This window comes from Anser brachyrhynchus, assembly GCF_964034855.1.
Source record: "Anser brachyrhynchus genome assembly, chromosome: 3".
In the NCBI taxonomy this organism is placed as follows: Eukaryota; Metazoa; Chordata; class Aves; order Anseriformes; family Anatidae; genus Anser; species Anser brachyrhynchus.
In genome coordinates this window covers 116,187,311-116,211,598 of record NC_137696.1, presented here as the reverse complement: position 1 = coordinate 116,211,598, position 24,288 = coordinate 116,187,311, and the positions used below count along the sequence as shown (strand labels likewise).

Below are 24,288 nucleotides of genomic sequence, written 5' to 3'. Positions count from 1 at the left end.
ACCGAAATGAGGTTCGATGGTTGTTAATTTGAAGGGGAAATCGCATAGCCACAGGGAGGAGGAGATTTGATGGAGAGGTAATAAAAAATGAAACACGAGGAGAGAGGGAATTAGAGTGGAGAAGACCTGGCAAGTCACCATCATGCCTTCGAGAAGGGAGAAAGCTGGGAAATAGTGTCTGTCGTCGTGCGTACCTCTCCGGGGTAGGGCGCAAAAGCTTGTCGAGTACGGTGTGATGAGGGAGGGGATAGCAGAAGGCTTCAGTTTTGCTATGAGAGCTGCTCTTCAGTTACGTGATCTGAGATGGCATCTCTGAAATCATACTTAGGATGTCAAAGCAAATCGTTTTAGACCTTGCTTTGAGGCTCCAGATGCACTTGGCAAGGTCTCAGCTATTAAATAGTCTCTGTGTTGCTTTCTTCTGGTGGTTTGAGTAGAAGGCTGAGAGATTTTATTATGTGTCACTTCAGAGACAAGGAGTATGGAAGCATCCCTCAGTTCTCTTACATAGCTCGGGCCTTCTAGATGGGCTGTATCTCGATGCTAACGACCTAGCTTATTACTAGTTTTAAATGACCTGTTTGTGGTTGGTGTGAGAGTGGCAAGTAAGCGTCAAGAGAATTGCGGATTTTGTAATACAAAGGGCAAGTGCAAGTTGCTTCTGTTTGTTAATTCAGCGGTCATCCTTGTCAGTTACTTTAGGAAAACTGAAATTAATGTATTAAACCGCGTTAGCATTAATTCCAGAAAAATTAATTACTACAATAGTGTAAATTTTTTTTTGATTTTTCTTTTTCTTCCCCACCCCAAGTATTTCACATTGGAAAATAGGCTTATTTACATTACGCGGGCCTGAAGTCATATAGAGTGCTGTGTATTAGTTTCAGGTGAGCACAAGGGTGTAAATATATGATCAGTCCTTTTTTATGTAGCTGTAGCATTATCCATGGGTTCGAACGTCTGGAGAGAGTAGGTGGGCAGAGCAAATATTGGTAATTGTTAACCAGTTCTGAGTTTTGAAAAAGTGTTTTTCTGTGATACAGCAACAACCAAAAGCAGGACCAACATGATCTTACCAATTGAACATGCTATGAGTAAAAGTAGGAAAGGAAAAGGTAATTAAATATTGTTAAATTAAACATGGAAGTAGTCAGTCTCACTTCTCCCTAGCTTGGGAAAGCGGCAGTCTCAGTGGTGAAGGTGGTGGAGCAGCACAGCTCAGTTGTGTAGGTGGAACAGGCAGTGGCACCGGCAGTTAAAGTTCTCTGACCAACGTCATTGTAAGACCCCCGCTTTGGTTCTTTTTAGCTAAGTCTCCCTGTGTTGCTGATGGGGAAAGTGAAGGTAGATGCACCTGCACCTAGAATGCAAAGCAAATAATGAGCAGTGAGAAAAAACAGGTCGAGGATGATAGTGCTGACGGGTTTTCATAATCAGTACTGTGCATTCATCTTCCACCTGGAATGAACCTGAACTTCTGGATTTTCATTGCTCCTTTCCAGTTCGGTTAATATCTGAGTCTCCTTCATATCTTCGGATTTTCATAGTGTGAGAGAATTTGGGCCTGAATCTCCAGCTTCCCTGCCCATAGCCACCAGGCTGTAGGCAGCTAGCGTCTCTAGCTCTGTTTTTAAAGCAAGGCATCTGAGCAGAAGAGATTATACATCTTGTTTTAGAAATTGAGGAGAACAGAATATGACTTGAGAGCCTGGTGATGAAGGTACCCACCTGGAATTAGAGGCCCTGGTCCTTATGTTGAGGCCTGTACCTGTTTCTGGGAGAACTTAAGAAATTATGCCCTCTGTTAGACCTAGATTTGAACATAAATATTGACTTCAGGTAATGTGCAAAATCTTGGTTCTTGCGTGTACAAAAACAGTCGTTTGGGTGATTTTTGCAAAATCTTGTGTTTTTTTTTTCCTTAATAATATGAGTAATATATTTGAATATGGAAGGAATGTTGAAATTCTCTTTTCTTACTGCTTTATAGGAATAGTCAAACTAAAACTTAGTGCTACCTTTCCGTTGTCAGTATGCTTTCCTAGGTTATTCTAGCTCTTGTCTTCCATTTTTAGGGATTCTTATTCCAGTTATCCAATTTGACTATAAAGTATCAGAGCTTGAAAATTAATCCTCTTGCTCTTGTACTAAATAAGTGGCTTTTTGCTCTTTTGTATCGTTTCCTTTGCTTCATTCATGTCTTATGTACTATTTTTCTTCCTGTTGCTTGCTTTTTTCCGTTTTCAACTCAACTTCCTTTCTCCCCCAGTTCCAACTCTGTCAACTGAACGAAATGGTACTTGGATTACAGTCTGTGTTCTGTGAAACTGACTGGGACTAGATCATTTTTATTGTTCTAAAATATTCGTGTGTGTGTGGAGCACTCCTTTCATGATGTATTTTTGTCAGTGGTCTTTAAAATGTGGCCAGGCAATGTAAGGAGTTGCCAAACTTGCACATGGTTTGGCCCTTTAACTGTATAGGTTTCAATACCTTTTCAGGAGTATGAGAGAATTGTAGAATGTTTAAAATTGCTAGAGAAAGCTCATTCAGCAGTGATCCAATTCTGACAAGTTGTGGCGTTACTGTACCTTTTCAACTGGGGTATTGGAAACTTGATTTATTAACCTTGAAGATACACACAACTTCAGATCACTAAATTTAGCTGTTCTAGTTTCTTAAAGATGATGTAGAATACTCCTAGGCTTTTAGAAGATTTTGGCACTCTTTTACAGTGGTTTTTTTTTTTTGATGTCTGGTTGATGTTCTGGGGCACTACTGCAGAAATGCTGTTTTCCCCATCGTGGTTTGGTGCCAAGATATTTAAATCAGAGAAGCGTTGGCTAATCAAGACAACCTATACTCCTAATTCTTTTATTCTGTATTGTGTAGGCTATCAAGTACTAGCTCCCACTGCCTATTACGATCAGACTGGTGCCTTAGTAGTAGGCCCTGGAGCAAGAACTGGCCTTGGAGCACCAGTCAGATTGGTGGCCTCAACCCCTGTTATAATAAGTTCTGCAGCAGCACAAGCAGGTAAGTACTGGGTCTTACAGGGAGCTTTCTTCCCATTTTGTACTGAATTTTAGTAATGTTAGTTGACTAGTATTTTGTATTGTTGATTTGGTTGGTATGCATCCTGTGAGGCTTTCCAGCTGTAGAGGATATACCATACATGCTCTTTATTTTTTCTCCTCCCTTTCTCCACCACACACTGCTGTTTTGATGTTTTTCAGAGATGCGGCTTTCCTTTTATTTTTTTTTAATTCAGATTTACAGTCCACTCCCCATCCACATACAGGCACGTTTCTGCAAATGCTGTTGCTTCTCTGATGAGAACATTTTCCCTTTTCCTCTCCCCATGCATATAACATGCACTGCTCGTTGCTCCCCAGAATGGTGTCCTCTAGGAAGCATCATTTCGTTGCTTCAGCCTGGCAGAAGATGATAAGAGTATTCTGGGGCCTTGCTATGCTCTTCTTATGAAAGTATTCTTTTTTTTTCTTCATGAGAAGTATGGCAAGGAAAAAAATACTTAATGGATAGCAGAAAAGGAAAATAAGAAATGTGAAAACTATAGAGCTTTCTTAGGTTCAGTCTGGTACCACTTTATTAAAACAGTGTATTTATCGTATTTATTAAATTAAAATCCAAAATATTAACACGAGATGAATTAATGTTTAGAAAATGAGATTTTAAGTTAATCTATAAGCTTCCTACTGTGACATTAGTTGCTGAAGATGTCTTTGTTAGCTGCAACTCTGCCATTGTGAGTTTGAGTATCGAAGCACAGTTCAGTGAACAGTAATGTCTTACATGTTTACACTGAAAATTCTGCATCTTTGAATAGCTTATAACATATGCTGTCTTCATTTTTTTCCCGTTGTAATTAAGACTGTATTATATTATAAAGTCTCTTTTAGTCCTTTAATATGTGAATTTCTGCTTGTTTAAGAGGGTTTCATAAAAATAAGATTTAGATCTGAATAGTCCATTTTCAGTCAGAAATGTTTGAGAGAGTAATGATGATTGAAAACGTGTGTTTTACAGCTGCAGCTGCTTCAGCTGGAGGAACAGCAAACAATCTCGCGGGAGCCACGAACGGTCTATTTCGGCCCCTTGGTGCCCAGCCACAACAACAGCAACAGCAAACAAATAGTAGCCTACAATCCAATTCATTTTATGGCAGTAACTCTTTGACCAATAACTCCCAAAACAGTTCCCTTTTTTCCCATGGTCCTGGCCAACCAGGAAGTACATCTCTTGGCTTTGGAAGTAGCAGCTCTTTAGGAGCAGCTATCGGCTCTGCACTTGGTGGATTTGGCTCATCAGGTAGGTCGTTAACGTAGTGAGGACATTGTGAGACTCGTGTGATAAGGAAAAAAAATGTATCTGTATCCAGACACATTATATGCACATACATTTCCAAAAACAGCGTTGAAAAAAGGTTGTTCAAGTTTAAAGCAAATTATAGGAGAGGAAAAAGGGGGTTTAAATTGTCTGTATTCAAGATAAATTTTTGAAAAATACCCTGTAGTTACAGATACCTCCAAAATATTTTTCCATATTGAGCATTGTACTTTGCCCCAGAACTTTATATTGAGTTTTTATTAAGCTTATTTTTTTTTATTTGCAAACATGTCTTCATTTTATGTTTAAAATAACAATTGATTACTTTTAAGATACGCATTCTTTTGTTGTTCTTCCTATATCAGGAAAATTTCCATCTTTTTCTTTTTTTTAATATCACATGATACTCTAAATTTAATCTAATATTGCAGTGTTTCTTTCCATAACATTTTTTGAGGATTTAGGCTGTCGTCCTGGAAGGACTTAAAATCTAATAATAGTCCTTGTTAATTTCAATAGATTTAATCTTAGATACAGTTAAGCAGAGTTTGGGGCCTTAAATTATAGCAACAGATGTTCCTGTTTGTGTTATCAAATAAAAAAATAAAATAGTTGTCATCTTTTGTATGCTCTATAGCAGAAATTTATTCTCACAGATTTAAATATAAAAGGTAGGTTTTCCTATATTTAAGGTTCAGCGTTAGGAAGGGAAGTTAGGAGTCTTTTCTAAAGCATATTTCCTTTGGCCTATTAGTGTCTAAGTTACAGAACTGATTTGCTTACTTTTATTATTTTAATGAGATATATGGAGCATATTTATATTATGTATCCTGCAGATGTGTAGAAATTGGAAGAAAAAATTATACTTTAACGGTATTTTTCAAAGCAAATTGCCCCGTGAGACTTTATAAAAATGTTGAAAGGGGCGTAGAAAGTGACTATTATTACAAGATAGCTCAGTATATGGAAAAACAGAAGGAAAAACACACCCTTCAGTGTTAAAACATGATACCTTTCATTTGGTAACTAAGTGGAGAATAGTGACATCCAATTACTGCATACCAACGCTGAGATCTCAGTATTGTTTTTGCAAAAAATAATCTGACAATTTGCTTTAACAAAACTAATGCTAGGAAATCCAGAATAAAGTTTTACACTGGTCCTCTCTAACCCCTGCCTTTAAAGAGTGGAGTAGGGAACTCTAAACATGCTTTTTTCAATTTTTTTTTTTTTTTTTAATAAAGTCCACTCAGATGGGTAGGGCTTCTTAACAATTTTCTGTAGTGCCACAGCAGGTAAATCTCACAAAACAATCGTGCTATCCCAGTGCTGTATTTTGTAGTGCAGATTTTTCCTCAGCTACTTTCAGGAGTTCAGTGAATTCTTAGCAGCTGTGTTCCGCTCTAGATACAGTTTCATTTCATTGATAGATGTGGTCATAAGCATATCTGCATATTTAATGCAGTGCACCCATTTTAAGTCTCTAGATAGAATACTTTTAAGCCACAGAAGTCTCTATCCAGCATTATCACAAGGACCTCCATACAATACAAATTTTAGTTTTGTCTCCTTAAGAAGAAACAGAACAGCTTTTTTTTTTTTTTTTTTTTTTCCTGGCACAGGAGATGATGCCTTTTTCTTGTAGCAAAGTTCAGTTGCAGAGCCTCGTGCAAAGCCTTTAGCACAGACAGCACGTTCTGAAATCTTGCAGCCGTGTCCTAGGTGATTTAATTAGCCTGCTAGTTTCCACAGGGAAGCAGGAAGCTTGTGCTTTTGCAGTTTGAGAAGTGCTGATGAAAGGTGCTACGTAAACCTGAAAGATTTTTAGTAGTATTACTGGAGTAAAAGTACATTGAAAGTGCCCTTCTGCCAAGTATAAATTGTACTTGCCGTAACAGCCACTTAAAAATATGCTTCCTGATTTTAAAAAATAATAAAAAAGCAACAAATTAAAAAAACCTGAGCTGTATGTACACATGAATTGAATTACACAGATGAGTACTTATAAAAACGCTGTTAATGCATGTTGAGGCAAATTAAAAACGAGTTTAATTTTTGATTTGCCAAGGCTTCAGCTTATCTGTAGCTTGTCTAAGCGTGTTGTAAGGGCTGGATTTCAGTTAACGTATTCCATGAGGTCTGACAGATGGCAGTACTGATCTTGCCCTTACACCTTGCTTATGTTTTCAGTTGCTGCGGGGAGGGAGAGGGAGAAGCTCTGTTTAAAAAAAAAAATAAAAATAAAAAAAAAAAAGGCAAAGTTGAGCCTGTTCTAGCAGAATGACTGAGCAACAAAGGAGAAAATAGGAAGAGGTGAGCGTATCATGTAAATGAAATCACGTTACAGTCCTCTTTTATTACAAAGTTATTCACACTCCACTTTAAATATTTAGGTACACGATAAGGTACTGCAGCTTAACAGGTAACTGAGAATTAGATCGACCACAGCAGCTTCCCAGACGACTTCTTTTGGCTTGTAGCTAACACAGTTAAATTTGTTTAGTGATAAAGAGGGCTGAGCTAATTCAATTTATCTTGTTTCCGTGAGCTTTGCTTGTGTGTGTGTAAAGATTCAGCTCAGCTGGCTCGTGGTAACTTGTCAAGCTGCAGTAATCTAGCTGAATGAGAAACCCTAAGGTTTAGCTTCCCCCCCCATAGTCAGTTGGAAAAATAACAATCCATCCTGTAGCATTGTAGTAACACGCACATAGTTCATCAGCTGAGCCAGAACCTGTAGAACTAGTCTCAAACCTCAAGATTTCTTTCAACTGTTCCCTTAATTTGCTCTTCTTACTCTCAGTCTCCTTGCCTATTTAGCCCAGTATCTTTTCCTCCTGGCTTCTCCTCCAGTATGTGTGCCTTCCCAGCTTCCAGGCAACATTTATCTCCCCTCCTGCCCCCAGTATGTGTCTGTTGCTGCTCGTACTGTGTGGTGTTCCCATCATCAGCTAACCGTTCCAGGCTCTTTGCCCCACAGTTGCATACACTTTCTATAGCCTAACTTTTCATCAGATCTGCTTTCTTTTCCATCCTCAGTTCCACCACTTCTGAAATTGCCTGCCAGTTTCCTTGCAGTCTCCTTGTTGGCTCCTTTGTCTACCTTTCTCTCCTCCTGGTTCTGGTTTCTTTTTTTTTTTTTTTCTGGTCTATTTCTTGTGTTTGGCTTTTGTCTCCTCTGCATTTGAAGTAGATCACTTCCGTTCCACACTGCCTGAGGGTCTTCTGAACACAAGGTGGGATCTTGGACAGCAGCTTTAGAGTCCGTTTTTGGCATGGTACACAGAAGCCTAGAAGTACAGTTGCAGGAAAACCTTTATCAGCCATCTCAGACGTGCCATGAATGGGCAGGAGTTTGAGTTTTCAGCGACGAGTCTGTACCAGATCTCTGCTGAACTTGGATGAAATGTGATTTCGCTAAGATTTTTGGCTCAAATAGAGCATGAAAATAAAGGTCTCCTGTTGCTAGCATGATGATCTGAGTAAATGAAAGCATTAAATTCTCAAATAATAGGTGGCTGGATTACTTCATGAAAGTTGAAGCATCTTTCCTGCTTTCCTAAAATGGCTGTGTCATTTGGGCAGAACTTCTTTGAACAGTTTGGTCCAAGGAGGTGCTTGCCATGAAAAATATTAGCCACGTTGCTGATGTTAGGAACAGCCAACCTCTAGTCTCTTAAAATGGGAAGTATCAGGCGACCTTTATGCTGATGAGGGTAAGGGTTATGGAAGTATAAACTTGGACCTTTTCGTTTTTAAGATGAAGTAGAAACCAATCTTCCAAATTCAGCTGAAGAAGCAGCTTTACATTACCAAAATATCCATAGTCTTGGTTCATTGATATAATAATTTTCCAGTGTTTCAAATAGGCACTATAGTTAAATATTTCACTAGTATGCAACAGATAACAGAATTTAACATTTCTAAAAGCTTTCTGTTGTTCTCCTAATTTATCCTAGACTGTTCATCGCCCTGCTGAATGATGCTGTGCAGGATAACCAGTCCTTCACTAATACTCTGTTAGCCAAACAAAGCTTGTAGTCTAATTTGTTTGTCAGAAGTAGTGATAGCAGTAAAATTATGTTTTCAGTTTCTCACCTTAATTTTCGTATCTCTGCTCTGCTTCTCCTCTTCTTCTTAGCCTACTCCCTCTTTATATTATCTTTCCAAAATGCTTCTTTGAGAATCATAATTCTCTCTGGGAATTTTAAGTAGTCATTTGTTGTTTTTTTTTCTTAAAGATGAGGGGCTCACAAACAAGAGGAAGTTCAGAAACAGCTGAATAGTGACATAGTTTATTTTCTAAACCCTTAAAAATTTGTTTCTAGCCTTTTGCCTGCACTCAAGTATCGCTGACTAATAATTTCTGTTGGAAAAAAAATCTTGAAGAGTTTAGTGGGAATATCTTTAGAAGCACTTACTATATGCAGTGACACTGTAATCTCATAAATCTCGTGTTTGTCCCAACGCCTGAAGCCAGGGTGTTCAAATGGAGTACTGCAATATTACTGTGAGAAGTCTAGAATGAAATGTTGAAAGACATGGGCATTGATGAAATTACTTACCAGTGGTATGTTTATACCCACTTAGATTTACTTAAAAGCATGTGTGGTTATCACAGTAATTGTCTTTGTCATAACGATTGCTGTAATTATTGTGATCGCATCTGTTATTGCCCAGCTGTAGTTGGGGATTAGGTTTTATTCAGTTGACACTGTGTAATTAGGGTCTTTTTATTTCTTCTTCAGTTGGCAGTTCTGCAAGTAGTAGTGCCACAAGGAGAGATTCTCTATCTACTAGCTCTGACTTGTACAAAAGATCTAGTAGCAGCCTAGCACCCATAGGGCAGCCATTTTACAATAGTCTGGGATTTTCCTCCTCTCCAAGTCCAATAGGCATGCCTCTGCCAAGCCAAACTCCAGGACATTCACTTACGCCACCGCCATCACTTTCATCACATGGATCCTCATCCAGTTTGCATTTAGGTAAAAACAACAAAAACAAAAAACCAAAAAAAAAAACCAAAAACCACGTTTTGTTTGTTTGTGTGTATGTATTTCTATGTGTAAAATTATATGTTGCATAAGAGATGTCACGTTACCTTTGCTGTTAAACAGTTTTGTAATGAAGAGGGCCCCTTCCTGAAGGCTGAAGAGCACAGTCAAATGCTCGTTGATTTGGCAGTGGAGGGCACTCGAGCTTTTTTGCGGTATCGGGCCAACAGCTGATTTTTCTTCCCTTGCAGATGGCCCAGTAAGATTTACCCATCCCTTTTGTACTATGTGAACTGTCTGCAGTATGCCGAGCAAAGGTGCATTATTTTTGTTTGTGCTCCAGTGTGTTCCCACTTAAGAACATTTTAAGACGAGTTTTGTGTTGAGCAGTGAAGTGACTTCCACTGCTGTCCCTTCCCATGATAAAGTGAGCAAAGCTGTCGATGTAATGTGTATTGAAAGGTGATTCTGAATCAGTGAGCCTGCTGCCGTACGGCCCCGATGCTTTGCCAGGAAGACAAGTGCTTTACCGCCAGGCTGGTGGAAGAAAAGAAAATGTATTTATTAAAGAAACAGCAAAAGCTTTGTCAGGGGTGGCTCTCTGTTATCAGATGTATTTTTAAGGAATGATGACAGTAATCTCAGAATTTTTTCAGCTAGCTAGATGACACGGGAGCTCAATCTTTAAAATAAATAAATGTTAAAATCTAAAGAAACTCCACCACAGCCTACATTATATTTAAAAGAGAATGCCTCTAACCTGAGGTTGCTTGATAAACTTCCTTTTTTTTACTGCAAATATTTGCAGACATTTAATTTGAATGCTAAAATTGTATGACAAAACTGGGTACAATTATGAGATTGAGTTGCCTGTTGCTCCAGTGTGCACTCCTGGGCATGTAGTAGGAAACCTAACCCCTATACTTTGGTTTAGTGCAAATAAAACAGGAAAAAAATAATGAAAAGTGCCCAACAAAATACACTTTGTGAGAAATGTGTGATTTCTGTAACAATGTTAAAAGTAATTTAAATATATTACATTTGCAGTTCAGTATCCCCTTCATGGTTATGTGCTGAATACCCAAAGTAAAACTGGGCAAGGGGATGTTTCAGCACGTTTTATTTTTTTTACTTACCTTTTTTCCTTTTCCAGGTCTACAAAGTGCACCTTTGGGCTGAGACCAAGCATGGAAAGTTTCAGCCCAAATGGAGGCTTTTGAGAAAGTTCTGAACATCTGACAATGGGGTTATCATGGAAATCTTTTTCTTTCTTTCTTTCCAAAGTACTCTCACAATAGTTTTCATATTACTGAAAACTATACTTAAGCCAAATTTTGGAAGGCATTATCTAAAATTCAAAACATTTAAAGTCGTGTTGCTTTACATCTGGTAAATGCTAAATAAAAGGCTTTTAAGTTTTGGAGAAAATAAGCTGCAGTCAGTATAGAGGACTACCTCTATCAGCAAAAAATGTTAATATATACTGATTATAATCTATTTCAGACTGTTTGGCAGTGTGAACTAAGTATAATATTTTGTTAAAATCATGTACTAGATCAGTGTGTAAAAAGCCAGAATGTACAGTTGTACTCTGAAAATTGACACATTTTTGGCTTCCGTGCTTGCAGCCTCTTCGTCTTCCACAAGCAGTGGACTTTGTTGATGGGTAAACTTTTTGCTGCCTTACCAAATCAATCTGAAGTTTTGAATTTGAGGCTCTCTTGCATATTTGCTTTCATTAAAAAAATGCAGTGAATTTTTTTTAGCATTTCCTGCACTCTGCCCTTTGTGTTATGTCATCGTGCAGTTGCATCCACGGCGCACCATTGCAAAAAGTTGGAGACTTTTTCTGCAGTTGTCTGTCCTGTTAAATTTATTCTGCTTGTGTTCATCCAACACTCTTAGAAGATTTGTTTTGTTCTTACATTAAAAAAAAAAACTAATAAAGGTGAAGCTTTTTCACCAAATAAGAAATTACACCTGAAATCGAGCAGGGAGTGTATTTTGCGAAGGGTCACCCAGTCACTTTTCAGAGTAGAACAACATTGTAAGTTCATGTCTGCATGCAGTTTCCATTGGTACTCTGATAATGCCTGTCAAATGCAGCTCTCCCTCCACCTTCAAAACTTGTTGTCCTGCCTGCTTGTATCAACAGGTTCAGCTAAGTTTAACTCCTGTTTTAAAATGGGCATCAAACTCGGTTGCTCCTGTTTCAGCCACCAGAATACTAGAGCACAATCGTGGGGAAGGGTGCATGGTTTTATAACCCCTTTGTCAGACACTGCTGCAATTTGTAGCTTAAAAAAAAAAAAAACACAAAACAAAAAAACCACAACAGTTTCCCTTTTACAAGAAGCTTGTGATATTTTGCTGTTTTTATCTCTTCTCGCCAACTCTTACCCAATGTCCTAAAATGGGAACGCACTAATTACTTTGGTCTAGTGTCAGTTTTCCTGTATCTGAAGGGATTTATCGGTTGTTTGTAACTGCTTCTTTACTGTAATCAGTTGGAGCAGCAAGGTCATGAATTTGAACTACCCTTTCACTCCCAGGGACAAAAAGTTGCAAACAGAAGTATTCTTCCCGTGTTATAAAAATTCCTTTAGGTTGGCAGCGCTTACTTGTTGGGTGGTACATTGCAGCAATTCAAGGGTTGGTTTTAGGGATAGGATTTTCAAAATCTGGGCTTTTGGAGGTACTTATTTTCAGTCTGTGCTTTGCAAACCAAGCTTGTTGGTAGATCAGGTCGGTGTTTTTAGGAACGGGTTGTTCTGGGTAATAGGGCTATGCCAAGGGACCTCCATTCTGGGGAACCTTGCGTTGCCTCTGTCGTGTACCTACTCTGTAGGACTTTGGTAAACCAGGCATAATAAGCACTTGCACTGATTCCTAAAATGCATATGCATGTATATATATAGTCTCACACACACGTACATAGTCTATTATTTCCCAGGAGTAGATGAAATGTTTACTCATTTTAGCTGAGGATGAGATTAAGCTGATTTTTTACAGATATAAAAATATTTTGTAGAAATCAAGTTTAACATGTTTATGTAATTTTATATGTTTTACTAGAAAATAACATCGCTGACTGCATTTAAACAGCAGTTTCTGTGCAATAAATCTGTTTTACGTCTCAGTTAGAAATAATTGAACCAAATGCTTTGGTAATAAGTACTAACAGACTAATGCTATCAATAAATCTGCATAGATCTAGGTTTTAATATTTTTTCATACTGTCTTTTACATTAAATATGTTGTCTAAGTTGAGGAGTTAATAATTTAACATGATTTATCTCCTTAAAGCTTAGTAAAGCTCTGTTTTAGATGGCCTATATGCCTTTTACGCCTCTGTGCCTCTTCTTCCCTATGGACTAGGCACTGGGATTTGGGTTCAATTAAACTGTAAAACAACTTAATAATATTCCTTGCATTGGAGATCTTCCGTTTACAAGATCAGGAGTGATAGCTAAGTGATTAGCTACAAGCTGCGTGCTTTATTCCCCAGTGGTTTGTAATTGTGCGGACGCACGGATTCCTGACAGCAGTCTTCTGAAGTGCCAGCATTTGCAGAGAAGTTTAGACTAGGTGTTTGATCCAGTAGGGTGTGGTTTTCTGTGTGTGTTTTTTCCCAAAATAACTAGTGAGAACTAGTCTGTGTTACCTTCTGGTATGGAGTCAGACTCTTTAAAACAGTATTAGGAGTTCTTGAAGAGGACGGGGATGTGGTAGGCTCATCAGGAGGATTTGGGTAACTAGAACTCAGATTTCAGTTTTTCAGTTCTAAGCCGTTCATAGTGAAAGCTTGTGGGAAGGAGAGCAATTGCCTTCAGTGTCCACACTAAGGCTTAGATGGCTTTGGACAGAGAATTTAATGAGACTATAATATTTAAGAAAATAGTCCTCTGTATACAAGAGTATAAGTACCTGTGGCAGTAGGATTTTATTTTGCGGGCTTTCTTATTTTTCAAGTCTGAAAAGTTGTCACTGAACTACAACATTACCACAGAAATAAGTTAAAAAAAAAAAGTTAAATCTGATTTTTGTGAAAAAAGTCCATCAAATCACAGTTTTTATAATAGTTTCCAGGGTTTTACAGCTTAAGCTTTTGAAGTGTGACAGTTCTCTCTAGGAATGATGGATATATAATATTTTTAGCCATCCTGTATTATGACCCTGCTTACTGTGATCATCTTAGGTAGTTTTGCAGGCTAGACAGGAGTCTCCCAGGTGCAGCATTGTCTTCTTAAGCCTTAAAAAGGGACCATTCCCAAATTAGACTGAGGAAGGACTTGATTGATAATCTTGAGTGTGAATTGTATGCGTGCAGTTTTACTACACACATAGAACAGTTGTTAAGAAGTAGGAAGTTTATTAATTTAATTGTTGGATAAATTAGCACCTTTATTTCATACTTACATGGAGGCTCAAGTTTAAAAATATATGTTATTATTATTATTAATATATTGTTACATAAAGATGGAGAAACAATTCCTGACTCCCATGTGCAATTTGACTGTTCATGCTAATTGGACCCATGCAGTATGTAAACTCATAACTGAAACTATCCGTTTAGTTTCTGGCAGAGAATCGAGCATGTGATCAGGAAAGCAGTAGAAATGTTAAAACAGCCCAATAAGGCTTCTTTTAAACGGGCTTTGCTGCCCTCTACTGGCATGAAATACTGTTACTGCACAGCACTTTCAAGGAAGATAGGTTTCATTCCAGTGTTTTAGTAATCTAGATCACAAATGCCATGTTTTCAGGTACATGGTTTCTCTGTTGTTTAGAAGGCCATTCCTAGGAGGAGAATCACTGTAGAGCATCCCTCTGCATCCTGCTTCACCTGCAGAATGTTGGGTTTCTTTTCTATTTGTCTGTTAGTATCGTGTCGCTGTCGTTTCTCTTCTGGAAATAGTTGTAGTCAATGAAAACTAAAATTGATAGTTGAAGCTGTTTTTTTTTCTGGCTAGAGAGAATTAAGAGGCTTTAATTTTAAACACAGAAAAAAATAGTAATTTTTTAAGGTATTGTGGGACAAATTACTTACTGATTCTTTACAAATTCTTAACACTGAATTTGGAAAATTTAGAAATACTATATTTATTTTAGGGCATAATCCTATAGAATTCAATAAATGTGATGCTTGATATGTCTTGCAGAGCACTAACATATCAGATCCTGGTATTTCGATTTGGCCTTTCGAAAAAAATACTTGACCATTAATACATTACCAGCCCACTGTAACTGTGTTGTTGCCTGGCCTTATAAATGCTTGGAACCAAAAGAAGGCTTGGCTGGGGCACTGTCAGCTGATACATTTTTTTGTTCACTTTGTAATAGAGCACCATTCAAACAGCACATACTGCAATTTGCTTTAAATTCCAATTTAGTTGCTTCTGTTGACTTTGACAGGGCTTTCAGTTACTTTCTAGATAATTTGTGGGGAAAATGAAAATATTTTTTCTTTTTCACTTTTTACTCAGTGGTTTTAGCTTGGTATTTTTTGCATACTAGAGTTGAGGTATTAGTCCTGCTTGTTTTATAGCAGCATTCCTTTGAGAAAGCATACTGTAGTTGCAAAAGATGCATTGTCTGCATGCTTATTGTGATAATTGCTGCCTGTTGTGCAGGAGAGAGGCCTTGTGGCAGAGTTCAGATGGACGAGAAGTGATGGGCGAGCAGTGTGAGAGGGGAAATTCACAGGGCTGGGAGAGGATGGCTGTAGGTGGGACCACTAGGAAAAGGAAAAGGACCAAAGCAAAGCAGTTCAGCTCATAGAAAGGAAGGAAAGACAAAATGTAGTGAGTGGTGCATGTTTTCACAGCCAGAGAAGGACTTGATGTTTTTAAAAGGAACTTGTTTAACATGTCTTTTGGTTGTTTTAGAATTAAGTAGAGCATTCTTAGTTACCCGCTTTGAAATTTGACACGTTTAGTGCGTAGAGAGAGGTACCAGATTTAAAGCCTGGGATGCTGAAGTCATCAGATATCCTGCAGAACAGGTACAGCCTGACAAGAGGCATCACACGTGCCTCCCCAAAAAGGCCCTTTCACGCTGTGAATTGACAGAAAGGTGCCTCAGCAGGGACTGAAGGGTAGTTCAGATTTCATGGTCTGTTTTGAAACAATTGGCTAACTTCAAGACTACTAACAAGAGTCTGAACCGGCGTTGCTTGTGAAGTGGAAATCTGCCCGCTAAGCCAAGGCCCACCCAGCCCTAAAGTTTCTGTATGTCTGGGTGGTCACTTTACTTGCTTCGTTATTCTCTTCTCACGAGATTTCTTTTCCTGGTGCCCTTCACGTAAAATGAAACCGAGGAGGAGAATGGTTTTATTTCTTGGCAGATAAAGCTATCTAACTCCTCAAACCAAAACGAGGTAAACGTAAATAACGAGACACCACTGTTGTTTCCTTTGGCTCCAAGGGTATCTGTAGTTGTAGTACACTTACTGTTTTGCTGTTGTTTATTTTCCTTACGGCTTTCACTGACAGAGCTGCTTCCTTGTAGGAGGACTGACAAATGGTAGTGGTCGCTATATTTCTGCAGCACCTGGAGCAGAAGCAAAGTATCGCAGTGCGGCAAGTACCTCCAGTCTTTTTAGCTCCACCAGTCAGCTCTTCCCTCCTTCACGCCTTCGTTACAGTAGGTCTGATATTATGCCTTCTGGACGCAGTCGATTGCTGGAAGATTTCAGAAATAATCGCTTCCCTAATCTTCAACTAAGAGACCTTGTTGGACATATTGTTGAATTTTCTCAAGATCAGCATGGTTCTAGGTAATTACTCTAGTAAAGTTAATGATGTTTTACTGCTTTGATAATGCCATATTAACATTAAACGTGCGAATGAGCTGGGACTCTTCTTAATGCAAAGCATGCCAGTAATTGGAGCACGTGCTCTTACACTGACCCCTTTCTTTTCTAGGAAATTGCATTATAACAGTAGTATAAATTCAGCTGCTTATAGAAGTTTTCAGGTTAGGAACAGCCTTATAACTAGGCTTGTAAACTCTAGTTTTTAAGTATCAAAAAGGTGTTGATTAAGAAAACAAAATAGCTGGCGTCTGGAATGTTAAAACCATTTTTAGCAATACATCATCAGGTACTTAGTTATTGTTCTTATTCTTTTCATCTTTAATACTTTTCAAATGAAAGTTTTAAGGATCATTATACCGAAATGCATCCTTTCATATGCAGAGGCACTACTTTCATTTTAATAAGTTCTATAATGTTGAATGCTCACTTCAGAGTGTTGAGGTGTCTCATTGAAACAGTGTTTGAGAGGTTTTCCTGTTGTTCATGTAAAGCATAATGTACATTTTTTGCACTTAGATTTATACAGCAAAAGCTAGAGCGAGCTACTCCAGCTGAGCGCCAGATGGTATTTAATGAGATCTTGCAAGCAGCATATCAATTGATGACTGATGTGTTTGGAAACTATGTAATACAGAAGTTCTTTGAGGTAAGCCTAACACAAAGTGTATGAACAGAAACTTGAATGAAAAGCTGTAAAGTCTGATTAAATTTAAATTCATTTTTTTTCTTAACATCATAGCAGAGTTCTACTGGACTCTCACTACAGAACCCAGGGGTCTAATAGTGCACACGTGTTTTCTGTTCTGTTCCACCCTCTTTTTTCATAACAGGCTTGAGGATTATAGGCATTGCTTTCTTTTGCGCTGGTGATGCACATGATAGTGAGCAGCATTGACTGCACACTCAAGCTTTTAGCTTAATTTACGTAGACTTTCAATTAGTGGTGGGGAACACAAAGATTTGAAGGATACTCGTAGTGGTTACTGCATCTTGGCAAAAAAATAGGTCTGGAAAATGTTCTTGCACCCAGATAAATAGATGTGCAAATTTGGCCAGTGCTCTGAAGGAACTTTTATCAAACACTGTGTTCAGGCAGAAAAAAAATGAGGAAGGGCTATTGTATGATACGTTCAGTACTAGTAAAATTAGTATTTAAAACTGCTTTGCTTTTGTGTTGTTGTTGCCTTACCAAAGGGCTACAAGATTCAACCTATGGAGAGGAGAAAAGGCAACGCCTATGTCTTGTGGGGGAAAAAAAAAAAAAAAAAACAACGTAGGACAGATCTGAAGCATGGTGTACTTTAAATCAAGGACCATATCAAGATACTTTGTTGGATGGAAAGTGAAGCTGGAAAATGTTCAATAAGAAAAAGTTGCCCAATTAGAAATACGATGCTCACTCTAAACAGGAATATAATTTTTTAATAAGTCTACAAAGCCTACAAAATAGTGTGCTCATTTTTTTTTGTCCTGATATTCTTTCTCCAAAATCAGAATATCTTCTGAAAAGCGTGGCTGATGTACAGTATATAAGTTCCTGATCTTGCTCAAGAGAGATAATTATTGACAATTGAGAGTTGTTTTATCTTAATTTTGCGTAAGAGTTCCCAAGAAAAATGCATTAGCCCTTATGTATATTAAGGGACTTTGTTCATCATCTAAGTGGGAGGGACAAGTTGTTGGAGCTTTCTTCAGAGCTTTTGGTGACTACAGGTGTGGGTTTAAGATTTCCCACAGGGTTGCATTATTCTGAAGCCACTCTGACCTCTTCTGTGTTAAACAGGAAGCAAAACTGAAGGTTGTAGTGACACTACGGAGGGAATGATATTGGCAGGAGCTAGCTACTGCTTAAAAAACGTTGGTTGGATTATACTCTTAATACAGCCAGCATATAAAAGCATTTTGATTTTGCTCTACAAAGCTCAGGTATTTTTATATTTTCCAAAGTGCTCATGGTGGGAATCATCCTTCAAGTCACACGAAGTTACCAAGAAGCTGCTACAGGGCAGCTGCTTCTTTTTGTTATTTTTGGTTTCTCTTTCTCCTGTTACAACTTGCTTACCGTATATAAGATGTAAGGTATAATGACCAATACATATTTGAGATGCTGGAGAATATGTAATTTGAATTAGTATGTTTTGGTAATCTGATGTAATTAATTTGGCTGATACCATTTGCCTAAATAAGTGGGTTATTGCATTTAAATCTTATTCTGTATTCCTACAGACGGTCAAGTATAAACTACTTAGATTTTTTTTTTCTGCTGCCTTTAAAGTCATGCAGTTGAAAGCAGGTGTGTGACTGGAAGGTAGAATATTGCAGAATGTTGCGCTGAGGGGTGGGGGAAAGCTTTTGTAAATATACCTGTCAGAGGTAAAAAGGGAAAAATCATTCAAGGCCCAGTAAATCTTTAACACATCATGAAAGTTCTGACTCTGTCATGTAAATTCCAGCATACTTCATGTCTTCATTTGTTAACAGCATATTTATTTTCTTTTAGTTTGGAAGCCTGGATCAAAAGTTAGCCCTAGCAACACGCATACGTGGTCACGTTCTGCCATTAGCCCTACAGATGTATGGTTGTCGTGTTATTCAGAAAGCACTTGAGTCTATCTCACCTGACCAGCAGGTAATTGTAAGTTAGAACAATATTTTTTTGTATTTTATTTCTTTTTAACAGCACCCACCTTTTTACTTGCTTAAATTGTGGATGGTTCCCTTCATTATGAAAAGCCCTAGGGACCAAAAATAGTTTAAATTATAAGGTTGTGATATGCAAGTAGATGACCAGTGAATAGGAAAAGTGGACAGTTAGAATGAAAAGGGGACTTTTCATTTTTTTGAAGAAAAAAAATCACTGAAAAGATAACCTTTTTTTTTTTTTCTCCAGAACGAAATGGTGAAAGAGTTGGATGGTCATGTTCTGAAATGTGTGAAAGATCAAAATGGAAACCATGTTGTCCAAAAATGTATTGAGTGTGTTCAGCCGCAGTCGCTCCAGTTCATCATTGATGCATTCAAAGGACAGGTAGCGTTAACAGTTTGTTTCCTTTTCTGTAGGGTTGCTTTGATTTGCAGATCTTTTTCCATCATTTGCATATACAAGATAGCATTTGACACTTTACCAGTCAGCTCGTATTAAGTAGGATTAAAGGAGGGGATGATAAAATGGAAAAGCTGTTGAATAGACAGTTTACACGCTGTAAAAAGATGAATATGTTGGAGCTGAGGATCTGGAAAACCTGTTTGGATGTGCTATAAATACCAACAGAAGTATTTGGCTTATGGCCAGGCTGTTCGAGTTTTGTGATGTGCAATTTTAAATTTCCTTTATAACTTTTAACATTGCTATTTTTGATGTAATAATAAAGTATCTGATCCGTGGCATATACTTTTCATTAAAATTTCCATTTTTTCTTCTGTTGCTTATCTGTTGCTTATACGTCTGTCTCAGTGTTTTCCAATTAATACCTATCATTAAGGAAATACTTTGAAGAAATAGTAATCTGTTCCCTACACATGGGCTAGTGTTAAGTGAGAGGCAGAAGGTATTTGTTTATTTAAGGATTTTTTTGTTATGTTTCCAACAAAATTACATTCATACAAGATTGGTATTGTGCCGCGGGCTAGAGAATACGCTGCAGCTAAATAAGATTTTAATATTCTGTGACAAACATGTACTTTTATAGTCGCAAAGAATTGTAAAACATCGTACTAACTTGGCTGTGTTGCTAAATTTTACTTTAATGGCTGACCATATGTGTTTCTTAGCAAAGTCTACGATAAATTCTCTCGCACTTACAACAGCACTACCAGAATTATTGTCGTACATAGCAGTAAATGGTGTACCAAGATGCTGAGGGGCAGGTCTTCTTGCATCAAAAAATGCATATGGGGTAGGTGAGGTGCAGTTTCTAAACTATAAGTAGAGCCCCATTGACTAAAATGTGACTGCCTATTTACTGGACATCCATCTACAAAACCAAGTCGTATATTTCAAAAAATACACATATTAGCTAATCTCAAATGGCAAATGAAAAATACTGCACTGCAGTCATGTCACGTAACGGTTATGTATCTTTGTCACCTGCTTGTGGATCTCTGTCTAGTCAGCCAAGACATTCTCTGTTCAGTTCTGACCGATACTGACACTCAAATATTCTGAATTAATCCCCAAAACACAAACCTGGAGAAGTAGACAAAGGAATAAGTAAGATCATGACTGTATGTTTTAAATACTTGTTTACAAATGTTATATATGTGTGAGAGGGAATGTGAAAGTTGTGAAAATCAGCTACAGTATTTGAGCTCCTTTTTATAAAAGACAATCTTCAAATCTTAAAATGAAGAACAAAGTTAAACACTATTCACCTTTCAAGCTTTCCTTTTAACTGAGGGTCAGACTTCCAGGGTTTTCTTTGCAGCTAAGCAGGCCAGAAACATCATAGTGAAAACTTGGGTTCTTAGGCAGCTTTATCATTACCGGAGTCCTTGATAAAAAGAGATATGATAAATGGCCCCTTGATCTTTTTTCTAGCTTTTACAGGAGATGGAACTCTGATACTAGCAGGCAAAAGTATTCATATTTATATAGAAGTAGTTGACAAGTTCAGTTCCGTTTTGAACATGGTAATAGTAGCGCATCTGTAAACTTCAGTTGGATTAACTTAAATTTGCAATTCTGTTTTAAGGTATTCGTACTTTCTACTCATCCATATGGTTGTAGAGTAATTCAGCGTATTCTGGAGCACTGCACTGCTGAGCAGACTTTACCAATCTTAGAAGAACTGCATCAGCACACAGAACAACTAGTACAGGTTAGTATATTCCTTTTTGTAACGCATTGTAGAGCTTTTTGATATTATCATAATTTATTCCCGTTTCTTAGTGTATGAAATAGCTTAAATGCATTTGTTTCTTTTTAGCGTTGTAGACATTGATTTTTGTCTTTCTTTCCTTCCATAGTTTTAATGAAAATGAATTTGGAAGTTGGGAGGCAAAGAAGATATAAAAAGCCTTTTCCTTACACTTTTGGCTGTAGCTTCAAGTATACATTGTACATGCACAGAATTAGGTTTTGGGTTTATTTCTTTCTATATTTATTTATTGCAAAGATTGCCTTTTTGTAGTTTCTCAGTTCATTCCGGTGTCCTTCACATAACTTCTAATAATATCTAAATACAAATAAATTATCAAAAATACACATTGTCAGAAATGTACGTTGCACATTCCTACACACAAAATATATGTTGCATATATATACACAATTAGGACATCTTTTCTAAAAGAAGGCCAGGCTAAAGACCTTATACATGACTTCCTGTCTTGGTCTCAAATGAAGAAAATTAATGGTTTTGAAATTGAATCAGGTTAAAATACTGGAAGAGACTTGTTCAGTGGGAATTTCCACGTTAAAAGGCATGAATTGCCTTTTGCTTTGTATTCAGTCTAGTTTACCTCTCAGTTTTTTGTATATAAAGTCTCTCTTAGACTGTATATGTCTTGAGGAACCAAATTTCAGGGAGATCTTACGGCTGTTACAGAGTGATGATCTTAATTTTGAAGACTTGTTTCTCTAAGAGAATAAAAGGTACTCTAGCAAAATGCCATTTTTACAGAGTATTTCCATTTTCCATGTAAATTTTGTGGTCCATTAAGTAATTCTTGATGCAGTATTTTTTGCATCCCTTTGTTTCTGTGTTGTTGACATTACGGCAGTTTTCTTATATCCATATAAATAGTAAGTTGAAAGTTTATACAAATAGACAATAGCTACATGGATTGTTTGGTATGAACACAAAAGAAAATTGAAGTCATCTTATTTTCAGGATCAATACGGAAATTATGTTATTCAACATGTACTGGAGCATGGTCGTCCTGAAGACAAGAGTAAAATCGTTTCAGAAATAAGAGGAAAAGTTCTAGCTCTGAGTCAGCACAAATTTGCCAGGTATTGCACAGCTTTCATACAATATTAAAGGTTCACTAACCTTCTAAAGTTGTAGTATTGGATTTATTTATCGTGTTAAAAAAGATTGTTATTTTTCCCTTGTGTAACGTTTTCTGAAATTTCATATTTTTATAGAGATGAACGGTAGTGGTATCTTACCCTCTGTGAAATACTAGATTTCGGGAAAGAAAAGGCGAAATGCAGCTCTCCAGTAAAACAAATGAGATTTTGTGGGTTTTATGGAGTGTCTTGTGTTCACCCTCTATGAGCTCGGGGAATGGGCTTCCAGACTCCAAGGAGAGGCGTATGAGAATCCCCAGAGCCAGATGAAAAGCTCTCCTAGAAGTTGCTTGATACACTGCTGAGCTAAGACCTCCTGTTTTTTTTCTATCAGTCCAGTCAAGCAATTTCCAAGCATAAAAAGGCTAGCTGTAAAACGTGGTGCTTCAGCATGACAAGAATTTTATTCACTAGGAAGACTCAGTCTTTTTTAGATCCTAAAAATCATCCTTCGGTGCTTTTAACTGGAAAGTAGATTGCACCTTTTTCAAAGGAAAATATACTTCAGAATTCATCCTGGATGGTATAGTGAGACTAACCTTGTCGTCAATCTTAAGTAGAAATGTGCTGTGATATTTTGAGGGCATGGGTTTTTAAAAATGAGTTGTATGCAAAGCAGCAAGTTTGTCTGGATTTTATTTTTCTTTGCCTAAATAGAACTATTCACATTCTTCTTCTCCTTGGAACTTGTTTAATTTCTAAAGCACAAACTCATGACAAGAATAATTTTTTTGCTGGCTTATAATCACTGATGGCATTTTCAGCTTCCGAGACATCTGGAGGTTGGGGACTTCATCTACACGAAGAAATATTTGAGGGTTTCTCTGATGTAGGCATGCTCCTGAGAAGATCGTTTATTCAAAAAGCAGAAAGCCTTCTACCTGGCTTTCTCTCTATCCTAAAAGGGTCCACAACTAAAAACAGATGTACTACAGTACATATGCAACCCAAGGTTCAGTATATCCACCATAAGCCCAGTGGAGAATCTCTCCGAAAAGTATCAGAAAATGACTTTTGGTGGTAATCCTTTACCTTCCTCAGGTATTACAGAGTAAAGATTTGGAAATGGGGACTTAACATATTTAGAATGGACTCTTCAGTGACATTAAGGCACCTGAACTTGTTCAGATAAATGTAAAATTGCTACTTGGAAGAATGTTACATACGAAGTCACGGAGTGCATTTGTCTTACTTTTCAGCAATGTGGTAGAAAAATGTGTAACTCACGCTTCTCGTGCTGAAAGAGCTTTACTTATCGATGAGGTCTGCTGCCAGAACGATGGTCCTCACAGTGCCTTATACACCATGATGAAGGACCAGTACGCCAACTATGTTGTTCAGAAGATGATTGATATGGCTGAACCTGCTCAGCGGAAGATCATAATGCACAAGGTATATTGGTTTAGAAAATTTTCTCTTTATACTACTACCTTATCTGTTAGAATCTCTTTCCCTCTAGACTTAAAACTAGCTGGTTCTGTAATCTAGAAATTGGTGTATAAATGTTACATTCGAGGGAACTTCATAAGGCATAATGTATTCAGGTCTCTGAGCACTGTTCTGTAAGCCGAAAATGTAAATCTATAGAAAAGTCCTAAAAGTTGGATTTCAGATCCTCTTTTGGTGTCAGCTTTTCTGTGAAAATACTTCTTTTATGTTGAAATTATTTGTCATGTTTATTAACATAATAGAAGAAAGACAGGTTTGTCTTATTTATATTAGCATTACCTGTTATTATATAAAAGCCTTCTGCAGTTTCCTCTGAAAAGATTCCCGTACTTCCAACAGGTGGTCACATTTTCTAGTTGAGAATACCCAGAGAGAAACAAAAATGCCATTGCCCCAGTTGCCCTGGGCTATTTGCTCCCATGGGAAAACTTTTTGGGAGTGTTCTCTGTTGCACTACTGTGCCCCCAGCTGTTCAAGTGCTGGGTCGGATTCAGGGAATGTAGTAGGGGTCGGACAGCTCGGCCTCATCCGCCACTGTGGGTTAGGTCACACGTGAAAATACCCCCCTTAAATACCCCCCTTAGGTTTGCCTGGTGTGTTTACATCGTGTAGTACCGAGAGGTTTTTTTTTTGTTGTTGATGTTTAAGAAATCCAGTAATCTAAAGTCTGG

The 24,288-nt window shown here is 37.6% G+C and overlaps 1 protein-coding gene across 8 annotated transcripts in view; it reads left to right on the top strand.

Moving 5' to 3' along the window:
• Nucleotides 1-24,288, top strand: part of PUM2 (pumilio RNA binding family member 2) — a 70,381-nt gene that overhangs the window by 42,888 nt on the left and 3,205 nt on the right. For 3 of the 8 annotated variants that reach the window (XM_080584909.1, XM_080584914.1, XM_080584907.1), the window contains 10 exons: nt 2,893-3,036; nt 4,051-4,332; nt 9,096-9,332; nt 15,852-16,119; nt 16,675-16,804; nt 18,659-18,793; nt 19,049-19,186; nt 20,850-20,975; nt 21,987-22,108; nt 23,368-23,560. In XM_080584909.1, the coding sequence (XP_080441035.1) occupies nt 2,893-3,036; nt 4,051-4,332; nt 9,096-9,332; nt 15,852-16,119; nt 16,675-16,804; nt 18,659-18,793; nt 19,049-19,186; nt 20,850-20,975; nt 21,987-22,108; nt 23,368-23,560 (1,775 nt within the window). Of the gene's footprint in view, nt 1-2,892; nt 3,037-4,050; nt 4,333-9,095; nt 9,333-15,851; nt 16,120-16,674; nt 16,805-18,658; nt 18,794-19,048; nt 19,187-20,849; nt 20,976-21,123; nt 21,963-21,986; nt 22,109-23,367; nt 23,561-24,288 lie in introns of those variants that run through there. The other 5 variants (XM_080584912.1, XM_080584911.1, XM_080584910.1 and 2 more) reach the window with 4 other exon arrangements.